Raw genomic sequence first — 11827 nt, forward strand, 5'->3', positions numbered from 1 at the left:
CGCGACCCCTTTGGGGGTCAAACAACCCTTTCACAGGGGTCGCCCAATTCATAACAGTAGCAAAATTCCAGTTATGAAGTAGCAACCAAAATAATGTTACGGTTGGGGGTCACCACCACATGAGGAACTGTAGTAAAGGATCATGGCATGAGGAAGGTCGAGAACCACTCCCTTAGACACATCCCTGGGATTCCCAGAAGGACCTGGGCAGAGCCTGCCTTCCCCAGAGCGACCCCTGGAGCTGGGGCCCTCGAGGAGGATACTGCAGCTCCCTGATGTAGCGCTGCACGGCCTCCAGGCGCTCGGGGATGGGCGTAGAAGACTGGAACGTAGGCACACTTGGTATGGGAATCTGCGGACGAGGGAGAGAGTCCTGGATCACAGAGGTGGCAAACCTCGGTCTCCCCACCCCAACACACCTAGAAGACAACGGTCCTACAGTGGGGCTCATAGAGACTCCTCACACCAGGCCCCGGCACAGCCCCCTCCCCAGAACGCTCCTGACCTCTTGTGGGTGACAAGTCAATTCCAACTCACAGCGACCCTATAGGACAGAGCAGAACTGCCCCACAGGGTTTCCAAGACCTTTGTGATGCTGTTGGGTGGGTTTTTAACCTCAAGGTTGGTGGTTCATTCCTGGGGAGAAAGTTGATGCCCTCTACTCCCATAAAGACTCACAGTCCCAGAATGCCCTATATAGGGGCAGCCTGGGTGGGAATCGATTTGCTGGCAGGGAGTCTTAGGAATCTTCCCAGAGCAGACTGCTGTGTTTCCTCTTGAGGAGCAGCTGCTGGGTTTGAACCATGAACCGTCCGTTAGCAGCGAATGCCCTGACCTCTGCGCCTTCCCAGCACACCCCATTTGGAGTTTGTGCTTTCCGACTGTATACTTCCTCAGTTCTTTTCTGGAAAACACAGGGTGCCTCCCTGGCTGTTTGGAATTTAAATACTCGTTAACCTCCAGGTCATAGCAGCATTACAGTCACTTGGATTTGGAGTTCATTGGGGTTCAAGAGCCTCCCAGGGCCCGGGGGCCCTGGAGGGTCAGCGTCCAGGAAGTGTGTCCCATCAGCATGGTACCGTCCATCACCGGGTCCCCGGCACACTTTGGTCTTTCAGCGCTCCAACTGACAGGCCAAGGACTGAGGCAGTGGTATTGGCCACAGGGGACGATCTGGGGGCAGGTCTTTCTGGGCCTCCTCCTGGCTCCAGCCCAGCCCCTTTGACAGGTTTTAGACTCAACAGGACTGAGCAGCACTGTTCCTGGGGGCTTTGTAGGCAGATCTTCCTGGGTGCAGAGAGCCTCCGTTCGATTTGAGGAGCAGCTGGTGGGTTTGAACCAATGACCTGGGGGTTAGCAGCCCGATGCCTAACACCCCAGGATTCTCCTGCCGCCAGGTCCACCTCGGGCCAGAGTAAGTCCTGGACAGTCCTCCCAGCCATAGCAGGAGAGGCGGGACTTTCCAGCCCCTGCCTGCCTGATGGGAAGGGAGGGGGTGAGTCAGGAAGGCAGGTGGCCCTGATGGCTGGGAATTGACAGCTGGGGGCTGCTGAGCCAGCCAGGAGTGAGTCAGGTCCAGCCATCAACACCGCCCCCCACCCTGCCCCAAGGCTGCCCCTCAGCAGCTGGGCAGGGTTGCCTCCCTAGTCCCCGAGGCTCCCCTCTTCAGCTGGTGGGGCGGCTACAGAGTGCGTGAGAGGGGAGAGAGAGACATCCAAGGCTACAGAACAGTCTTCGGGGCAAGAAGCAGACTTCCAGGAACAAGGCCCAGACGTCTGGGCGCCTCCTTGGTCACTGTGAGGTGGCCTCCCAGCTCTTCACACAAGGGGTGGGGTGTCCCACTAGGCTGCCTAGGTCACAGGGAGCCCAGCCAGCTGGGCTACCGAGTGCCCACCTCAAGGGCAGGGGCCATGTCCCAGGAGGGAGGGCTGGGCACGGGGCAAGGAGGACCTGGCAGGCTCCATCCCTCTGGGGACCTCTGTCCTTGGTGCCCATGCTGAGCCAGGGTCCCCACCTAGCCATCAAAGTCCTGTGGCCCCAGTGGCTGGGGCGCTGACAAAGGGGGAGCGGCAGACCCTTTATTACGGTCACTGGGGCTGAGACGCAGAGAGATGGGGTTGCATGGACTTCCTCTCTCCCTCCCTCACCATCTGAGTCCCTCCTTCTGATCTAGGCAGGGCAGGCCAGGCCCAGCCTCCCTGCCCCCTGCAGCCCCAGAGGGCTCCCAACAGCTGACATCTCTGCTTCAGACAGCAAGTTCCCCTTTTGCAAAACTCCCACTCCCGAACTGGCGCCACCACTTAAGGTCACCAGAGGGTCAGAGCCCAGGGACAGGTGTGTGTGGGGGTCTCTCCTCTTCCTGCCTGGCTACCCTGTGTCCGTGGCTCCAGAGCCCTCCCAGGGCCTGGCCTGGCCTCCCCTACAGGAGGGAGTTGAATGAACGGAATTATTTCACAACTTACTATAAAGAGCATCACAGTCCAGTCAGTGACCTGTCCTCCTCTGCTGGGCACCCCGGACAGGTGGGTCACCCCCACTTCTCAAGTGACCCTGGACAGGTGGGTCACCCCTACTTCTCAAGAGAGGAGATCCAGCGACCCCTACGAGCTTCGGATAAAAACTCTTAAGTATACCCTTCCTCCAGAAAGGGGCACGCAAGGAGGGGGCTGGCATCCCAGTGGCTAAGCTTCCCCGGAGCGAGGTATGGGTCAGGCCTGGGCAGGGGCTGCCAACACCTTTCCTGCAGATGAGGACCTGGGAAAGCCTGCTCTGGGAGAGGACCGTGTTCTAAAGGCCACCCGCCCCTGGGCTGAGCTGGAAACTGTTTGGCGACCTTTGAGGGTGTCCTTCATTTCAGCCCATCAGAGATGACGCCTCACCCTTTCCCTCCAAGCTCAGGGCGAGCCCGGGCTCATTCACCCACCCACAAACCACCCGCGCTGTCCCCTGGGGACCCAGGGCCCTGAGTTTGCCCCCATCCTCTGACACAGAGCCAGGGAGTCTTTCCTGACTGCTACAGGGGTGGAGGGGTGCCCTGGTGGCACGCAGGGCTCAGGGCTGGGCGGCTAACCGAAAAAAATCGGCAGTTCAAACCCTCCAGTTGTGCCATGGCAGGAAGATGGCACTGTTGGCTTTGGGGAGGATTTGAAGCCTTGGAAATCCCAAGCAGCAGCTCTCCTCTGTCTGAGCGTGGCTGTCTGTCTGTCAGAATGAATGGCACAGCTACGGCGTTATTTTTAGGGGCGGCTCAAGGGCAGAGTAAGTGGGGTATAGTGTGTGTGGTGGGGAGGCCGGGACGGGGTTGATGTCTTTTTCTCAGCTCTCTCCCGGTGCTGTTCCTTCCTTGCTGCCCAAGGCTGTGCTTGCCAGGGTCTCCGGGCTGCTCTTTCCAGTAGACCACCAGGCCTTGCTTCTGAGTTGCCTCTGGGGGTATGCAAACCTTCCACGTCCTGGCTGGTAGGTGAGCATGTTAATTATTTGCACAGCCCAGGGACACGGAGCCCATTTGGACTCTACAGGCCTCTAGGACAGGGCAGACCTGGCCCATTGGGTTTCCGACATCATCATCTTCACAGAAGCAGGCTGGCCCATCTTTGCGGTGGGTTCAAACCTCTGACTTTTCTGTTAGCATTCCAATGTTCCACCAGGACTCCTGTGCACATTCTCAGGGCTCCTGAAAGTCCCAATTTCCATCACGACATTCTCATCGGAGGGTCTGGTCTAGCATAAAAAGGTGTCTGGGCCCGGTGAGAGGAGTGGCATGTGTGGGGACGAAGCAGCATGGCTTAGAAATGAACAGAGGCGAGCACGGCCTCTCAGCATCTCCATCGGTGCAAGGTTACGAGTTGGCCTTTGAACTGCTATCCTGTCCTACAGGGTCGCTAAGGGTTGGTTTCAACTTGATGGCAGTGAGTTTCTGTTGTTTTGCCATTTGCTCAGTACAGTAGTTACCTTAGTCAAGCTCCTTAATTTCTCCGAGGCTCAGATGTCTCATCTGTAAAATGGGCACAATAACACACCCAGCCTCCTTGAGTCAATGCTGAAGCGGGAGCCTTTGAGCAGGACCTGGCACCCGGCCAAGGCACAATTCCTGCTATGAGTTAAAGCATTGGGCTACTAAGCTCAAGGCCATCAGTTCAGAGCCACCAGCTGCTCCGAGAGTGCAAGAGGAGGCCATCTGCTCCTGTGGAGGCGGAGTCTAGGAAACCTTGCGCAGGTTTGCTGCAAGTGGGAATTGGCTCGACAGTAGTGGGTTTGGTGTCATTATTAGGATGATGTGTGCCAAAGACACTGGGCAGCATAGGCTGACTGACCCCGACGGTGTGACCTTTTGGTGGAGTCCAATCTGAATTCTGCTGGGGCTCGGTGGCCAGAGCCACAGCTGGAAGACCGTCAGCAGCTGGGCCCGGGGTAAGCCTCGGGGCAGTGAGTGGACCTTCACCATCACAGCACCCATGTTTTCAAGCTTACCAACGGTCATGAGCTGTCAGAGAGCTGACGATGCTCTATTCTGTTGTGCGTACAGTCACCGTGATCGGAGCCAACTCACGACAACTGACAATAGGTGGTGGCAGCTTGAAGCCGTGAGGAGAGACATTTACCACGGCGGAAACTCTTCCTGTTTAGGAGCCTTTAGAAGCAGCTGTTCCCTTTTGGTTGGTTTGTGCCTTTAAAGGACATTTCTTCAAAGAGTAGCGCGGCTTGCTGCAATCTGGCTTCATTTGCAGTTCATCCGTTCCACCTGCTCACTCATTCTCTCCATCCCCCCTCTCTATGATCCCTCCTGTACAACCAAGGAAACTGAGGCACACGGAGGCTTCGTGCCTGGTTCACAGAGTTAAGTGAGCACAGTGAGTTTGGCCCCAGCTCCCCCTCCCCTCCTTTTCTCACACTGCTATTCAAGGGCTTCCAGGCCCCCTCCCTGCAGGAGCTGCGCAGGCTGGGAATGAGTGGTGGGGGTGGTGGTAACCGGCAGAGGGGAGGGGCGGTAGGAGGACCAGGGCAGTGGAGAATACTTCTCAGCCCCAGTGATGGCTGCCATGTGGGACCCCAGATTCCCTGTTCCCAGACCTCCTTTTCAGCCAAGATGCCAGCAATCTGGACCTTTCCAGGAGAACTTCCGATTTTAAACTTGGGCTCAAATGGTCTTTTGAAACGATCCCAACAAAACATATCTTTGGGACAGCTGGGTGGGATTCAGCATAGGCCACGTAGGAAAGGGAGAGTCCAGTGGCCAGTCCACTCTTGCTAACAGGGTGCTCACAATCCCATCCCCACCACCACACTGGGGGAGAGGGGGTTTGAGGACTTTTCTAAACCTCTCACAAAATTCCTCCCACCTGCCATCTACTAGCTAGCCAGTCACAACCCCACCACCCTGTGCCCAGACAATCGCTGCTTATTGCTGCATTGGCATTCCTATTCCCAAGGACCAAAGGCTGGGGCATGACCTTACAGACCAGCCCTTCCTGAACTTGTTGGCCGTTCAGTCCTTGGCAGGGGTGGTGGCTTTGAGCACCACATACACCCTCCTCTGGCCGGACGTTGACTTAAACACGCTGCCTGAAAGGAGCCCAGGTGGTGCGGTGGTTAAGTGTCTGGCTGCTGACTGAAAGGCAGGCAGGTCGCATCTACCAGCCATTCCTCGAGAGGACAATGTATGCAGTTGTCTGTTCTGCACTGACCACAGCCTGGGAAACCTTACAGGTGATTTTGCTCCGTCTGATGGGGTCATGGCGTTGGAATCCACTAGAAGGCAGTGGGTTTGGGGTGTTGTTTTTCAGATGGCTGAAGCACCTTTCCCAGCCCTCTGCTCCACCCCAACTGGCCCTCCTGGGACACAGGCTTCGGTGACTTGAGTGACAGCGCCCCTCTTCTCCTGAGAAGGACCCGAGGGAAGGTCTAAAATGTTGGATAGCAAGAACTGGTTGAGGTTTTACAGTTTGTCAAACACTTCGACCCTGGGGTCTTTCATTTAACCTTCACCACGATCGAGCTCATCTTGCAGACGAGAAACCTGTGGCTCCGGGAGGTTTATGGGCAGGCAAGGGCACGGTACTTGGGTTCGAATCCTTTGTCCACAAGACTTCCTCTTCCAGGAGTTGATCTCCAGGGAAGAACCCACTGGACCCCAACCTTTGTGTGTGCGGTTTACCACAGTCTTCACTGTAAGCATAGAATACTGCAAACAGTGTCCAACCTCGGAGGATTCACTAAATAAAGGAGGAGTCGCTCTCAGGGGTGACAGTGCAGCCATCCGAAGCCAAGCCACATTGCGTTTCCCCTGGAAATATTAGGCGGGGGCTCCACCTTCAACCTGTGAATGCCCCTTTCCCAGAAGGTGTTTTCTGATGGCTCTCCTGGCCACTTGCTCCACACAGAACAGGACAGGATATTTGTCCCCTGGTTGGGATCTGCGTCGGCCACCCCTCCCTCCTCCACCCCACCTTCCTTGTAGGCAGAATTTCAGGGACTACTGTGGAAAGGACCACACATTGGAGATTTCAGCCCTCTGCCTTCAGGAGAAGGTCACTCTAGCTTAAACTGGGAGGTCTTTCCAAAGTGTTAAGCGCATCCTTGCAGATGACCTCGTACAGCCCAGAAAGTCTCAAACTCCCTTTCATGGGGCCAGCACACACAAGAGCCTCTTCTGTGCCAGGCACACAGGAGGCTGTGGGGAGACAAAGAGGAATGTGGCTCGGTCTTTGGGGGCCACACAGCAGATGGATGGCGGGCGCCAAGGAGGTCCAGGGCACACAGGAACACTGGACCCCTGGCCTCACTGCCCTGAGGCCAGCAGAGCAGAACGGCTGGAGCCAGGAGGCCTGGGATGGCCTCCCAGCTCGGGCGCTTACATACTAGGTGATTTTGAGTCCCTGTCCAAGTTCTCATCTTTCACATCTGCAAAATGGGCACCCAAACTGCACTCACTCCACAAGGCTGATGGGAGGATCCAATGAGATAACGTGTGGCTATTTGCTCAATGTCGGAAGCATGCATCCCCTTTTAAGTGCATTAGGCATCTGGCTGCTCTCCTCAAGGTCAGCAGTTCAAATCCACCAGCAGATCAGTGGGAGAAAAAGGAGGCTTTCTACTCCTATAAGGTGCCCTGATGGTATAGTGGTTACACATTGAACTGTGATCCTCGTGGCTGTCAGTTCTAAACCACCAGCATCTCTGAGGGACAAAGAGGGAGATTTCTACTCTTGTAAACAGTTGCAGTCTCTGAAACCCACGGGGTGGGGTTGGGGTTGAGGTTGGTCCCAAGGCATGATCCCCTAAAAAGCTGCAGCTTTAGAAACCCACAGGGGCAATTCCACCCTGTCCTATAGGGTCGCTATGAGTTGGAATTGACTCGATGGCAGTGAGTTTGTGTGATTTTGTTTTGTCTTGTCACTGAGCCCTTGTGTCAGTTCTGACACACACCAACCCTGTAAGGCAGAGCAGCGCTGCACCCTAGGTGTTCCAAGGCTGAACATCTTGGCGGATGGTTCCTCTGGGAGAAGTGCCCATCTAACTCACCCCACCACCCCCATTCCCGCCCTCACCCCACCAGTTCTCTGGCTTTGCAGGGTCATTCCGCAAATCAGATGACAAGCCATCCGAGGGTGTTCCTTAATCTGCTGTCCCGTCCACACCACATGGGTCTTTAATGGTGGGCTTTAGGAGATCGTGCCTGTAAAGTACACGAGAAGACTCCCAAAGCTCGGAGTTGGGAGAAAGTTCTTCAATGACCCGCCCCGCTGTCTATTTTAAATCTCACCACACGTCCTTGGCCCATTCCCCCGCGTGTGGGGGAAACATGGCTTCACTCTCCCAGGGACAAAGGTCAGTAAAACTCTGGCGCCTGCTTCCCCCCCCCACCCCCCCAACACACCACAGACACCCCTCACCTTGGGCAGGTCGGTGGCTCCGCGGATCCGCTGCGCCACTTTCTCTCCATCGGGGTGGATCTTGGCCACGTGCTTCCACATCCTTTCCCAGGTGGCCTCGTCCACAGGTAGCCCTCCCCGGTTGACAAAGAAGGGGACACCTCCATCTCGAAGGTCCTCCTCCCCTTCATCTTCGGGCTCATCTCTCTGGGCCGAGGCCTCTTCGCTGGTCGCCAAACGCCGGATCCCGGTGGAGGCGGCAGCAGCAGCGGCAGTGGGGGCAGCCCCGCCGCTGCCGGTCCCGACTACCTTCTTCCCCACAGGCATCCCCAAGTCCTTGGCGGAGATGGGAGGGGAAGGCAGGGGATTCACAAAAGGCGGTCCCGACCCGGCTGCAGCAACAACACGTGGCCAAACAGAGTGCGAGGCGCCTTTAAGAAACCAGGGCGTGGCTCGCGTACAATAAAACACCACTGGAAAGGATGGAAAGCGGTGCTGGTCTTGAAGTGGGGGGGGGGGCAGAGGGCCGGGGGTCCGGGGTTAGACCGAGAGGCCTGGCTCCGTTTGGAACGTGGAATAACGAGAGCACACCCCGACTTGGCAGGTTCGCGGAGCACTCCCGTTTGCAGCGAGAACAATGACTGGCAGGAGTCCCGGAGGACTGAGAGGAGAAAAGTCAAGGGAAACTGAGGCCAGGCCGTCTTGGCCCGCCGCCACAAGGAGGAAGGGTCCAGGCGCGGGCGCCCCGGGTCCCTGGAGAGTGTCCGCTGTTAAACACACAAGCGGTCACACCCGCGCGCGCCGCCGAGGGACCCGGGTGTCAGTTCCGAGGCGCGGCCCCCGGGCTGGAGGGCGGCGCGGGCGGCGATTTCTGGACAGCGACGAGTCCCGAGCCGAGGCTGGGGGCTGCAGGGGCGCGGGGAGCGGCGCGCGCCGACGCGCACATTCCCCGCCCCGGCCAGCTCCGCGCACAAAGTGCCTTTGTCTCGGCCCCCGGCCCCCCAGCAGCAGCGGAGCGCCCCGCAGGGCCAAGGGTGGGGCGGGGAGGCCAGGCTGGGCGCGCCTCTCAGAGTGTGGACCTCGCGCACCCGGCGCCGCGTCCCGACGGTCGGGCCATCGCGGGGCGCGCGTCCCGCCCGGGGCCCCGGGGCTCAGCGGGCGCGGTCCAGGCGGCGCGCGGCGACCAGGCTGAGGTCACCGAGCGGCGGGCTCTGGCCGCGGGGACGCCGCCCCGGACCGGCTGTAGCATGGGCGGCGGCACGGCCGAAGGATGCTCTCGCGGCCCGGCCCAGGGGCGGAGGAGGCGCCGCGGGGGAGCAGGGCCAGCCGGGACGATGCAGCGGAGGCCAGGGGACAAAGCCTGGAGAGCGCGGGCTACGCTTCTCCGGAGAGCGCAGAGCTCACTCGCAGGTCGCGGTCCCGGACTCGGTGACTCGCAGGTCGCGGTCCCGGACTCGGTGACTCGCGGGTCGCCGTCGCCCTCGCTGGCCCCCGGGGCCTTGCAGCCGGCGGTGTCCCCAGCCCGCTCACCGCCCACCCGGGGCGACTCCGGCCCGCGTCGCGCATGCGCCTGGTCCCCCCCTTAAAGGGACAGCACCTTCCCTCCCGCAGCTATCCTCCCGCCCAAGGGATCTCTAGGATGCGGCGGCCTCAGCTCCCTCCTCAACTCGCTCTTGGGATACCGATGGACACGTGCCAGAGGGGCGCACACCCCGCCGAGGTCCCGCACTGGCAGGGACTTGCTAAAGGGGTGCCTACCAGGGCCCCTCAGTGTGGAAGTGAGAGCCGTCAGGCGCTAGACCGGCCTCAATTTCTTTGCTTCGCTGGGCGCAGCGGGTTGCTTTTAGAAACATGACTGGGTGTACCCATCTGTCAGTTGAGTTGCTTGCCCTGCATAAACGCGAAGTTTCTGCATCTGGAGTGTCCCTTCAGGCGGGGGGTTGGAGGAGGGTAAATCTGAAGGTTAAAGTTATCCCATTTCACCTGGATGCTCTACACCCGTTGGTTCACACCAGTGACCACCCGCTACCCCAACCCCCCCAGCTCTAAGAACCCCGCAGCCGCCGTGGACGGGGCCAGAGGGATGCTGTGCTCTGGAGGCGTGGAACCTAGAAAAACTCACTGCCATCGAGGTAATTATGACGCAGGGTGGCTATAGGACAGAGTAGAGCTGCCCCCGTGAGTTTGGTAACTCTTTATGGTAATAGAATGCTCCATCTATTAGCAGCCTAAAGCATAACACTACACCACCAGGGTTCCTGTGGAACTTAGAGTTAGACAAAAAAGTACAACTAATTGTACACGCTCCCTAGCCTGAGGATACTCAGGGCAGCAAGATACTCTTGCTGCTCTGAGCCGAAACCTGGAATTTCACTAAAAATGGACAGCCGTGTGTGTGTGTGTGTGTGTGTGTGTGTGTGTGTGTGTGTGTCTGTGCATGGAGCACTCTCTTCAAACTTCTCTGCTTGCTCCCTCCCACCTGGAGTCAGGAGTCAGTGACAATAGGAGTTTCCTGTGGGGCAGGAGCCAGTGAAGGAGGATCCCTGGCCCCAGCCTGCAGACTAGATGCCTGAGGTCTGTGGTCACTGTCTTTCCCGCCATCTGCTTCTCTCAGGACCAGGCCAGAGGAGGCCTGCGAGTGGCTTCCCATATGTCCCTTAAAGTTGTCCCTGGTTCTGATCCTCCGGGGTCCCCTGAGCTCCATTAACAGCGTCTGTGCCTCAGAGCGAGAAACCAAGGGTGACCAATGACAAGGTTCCATGGACTCTGAGAAAGTTAGTGACTAGGCACATTCTTAGACACACGGAAGTAAGACTCCACACATGTACAAAGGGAAGGGTCCACATTTACAGCCCTTTTATCACATAGAGGGCAAAACTAAGCCTTGGGAAATGACTGCCCAAGATTCCCCTGTGGGTGGCAGAGCTGAAACTGGGACCTTCCTAGGCCAGCTTCTACCCTGGGACCTTCCTAGGCCAGCTTCTACCCTGCCATGTCACTCAGCTGCTTCCTTCCCTCTGAGCTCCCAGACATAGAGCACTCCAACTAGCAAGTCCCGCTGTGCCCTAAGGTTCTCTCCCACAGAAATCTCGAGATAATAAATGATCACTGTGGTGTGAAGGCAGTAAGTTTTGAGGCAATGTGTTATGTAGCATTAAATTGTCAATGCCCTGAATTTCTAAAGTGAAAAAATAATTAAATAGATTTTGGGGGCATTTATCCTAGCTTTCAACCCGAGAGTATTTATGGAGCGCCTTCTATGTGCTGGCAGCAAGATGAGGCTTTCACTCCTGTCAAAGTGACAGTCTCTGAAACCCACAGAAGTGGTTCTACTCTCTCCCAAGGGTCACTGAGTCCCAGTCAATTGGATGGCGGTGAGGGTTTGTCTGTGAGTTCTTGTTTGGTGGGAGGGACTAGGTGTCAGGAATAGAGGTACACAGAGAGATCAGAAAATGTGGGAGCTGGAAAGGCATGTGTCTAACTCAGTCTTATGTTAACTGCAATCCCAGAGGGGAAGGGAAGCCCAGTGCCTTGCTTGGTGTTGTCCAGCTTAGAAGCTGAAGCCACTTCTCGGGTTCTTCCTCAAGCTGTTCTATGGCTTTCTCCTCAGAGAACCCCACCTCAGATCGACGCTTCCGCAACGCCTATTGGCCCAACACTTCCAAGCCCAGTCTCCCCTCTGTTTTGTTCACAGAACCTCTGGTCCAGAGGTTGCTGCTCTTAGATGCCATCTGGTTGGTTCTGACTCAGAAGCCACCCCATGTGCAACAGCATGAGGCCGGGCTGCTCCTGGACCGTCCTCACCCTTGTCCTTATGTTTCAGATCTTTGTGGCAGCTACTGTGTCAACCCACCTTGTCAAGGGTCTTCTTGGCCTTCTACTTCAGGGCATGCTTACTTTTCACTTCACAGAGGAAGACATGACAACGCGAGCACCGAGAACAGGATGTCTCAATG

At 57.4% G+C, this 11827-nt stretch overlaps 1 protein-coding gene across 2 annotated transcripts in view; it reads right to left on the reverse strand.

The window, feature by feature from the left end:
- The window catches only part of VASH1 (vasohibin 1), a 21124-nt gene extending 12389 nt beyond the window's left edge, over positions 1 to 8735 (reverse strand). For both annotated transcript variants that reach the window (XM_045287753.1, XM_004698728.4), the window contains exons 1-2: positions 7893 to 8735; positions 264 to 352 (exon numbers count right to left, since the gene is read on the reverse strand). In XM_045287753.1, coding sequence (XP_045143688.1) covers positions 264 to 352; positions 7893 to 8198 — 395 coding nt within the window. In that variant the 5' untranslated portion in view covers positions 8199 to 8735. The remainder of the gene's footprint in view (positions 1 to 263; positions 353 to 7892) is intronic.
- Positions 8736 to 11827: the final 3092 nt, after the last annotated feature.

This window comes from Echinops telfairi, unplaced genomic scaffold, assembly GCF_000313985.2.
Source record: "Echinops telfairi isolate 266 unplaced genomic scaffold, ASM31398v2 ScPeMD7_18;HRSCAF=68, whole genome shotgun sequence".
Taxonomy (NCBI): domain Eukaryota; kingdom Metazoa; phylum Chordata; class Mammalia; order Afrosoricida; family Tenrecidae; genus Echinops; species Echinops telfairi.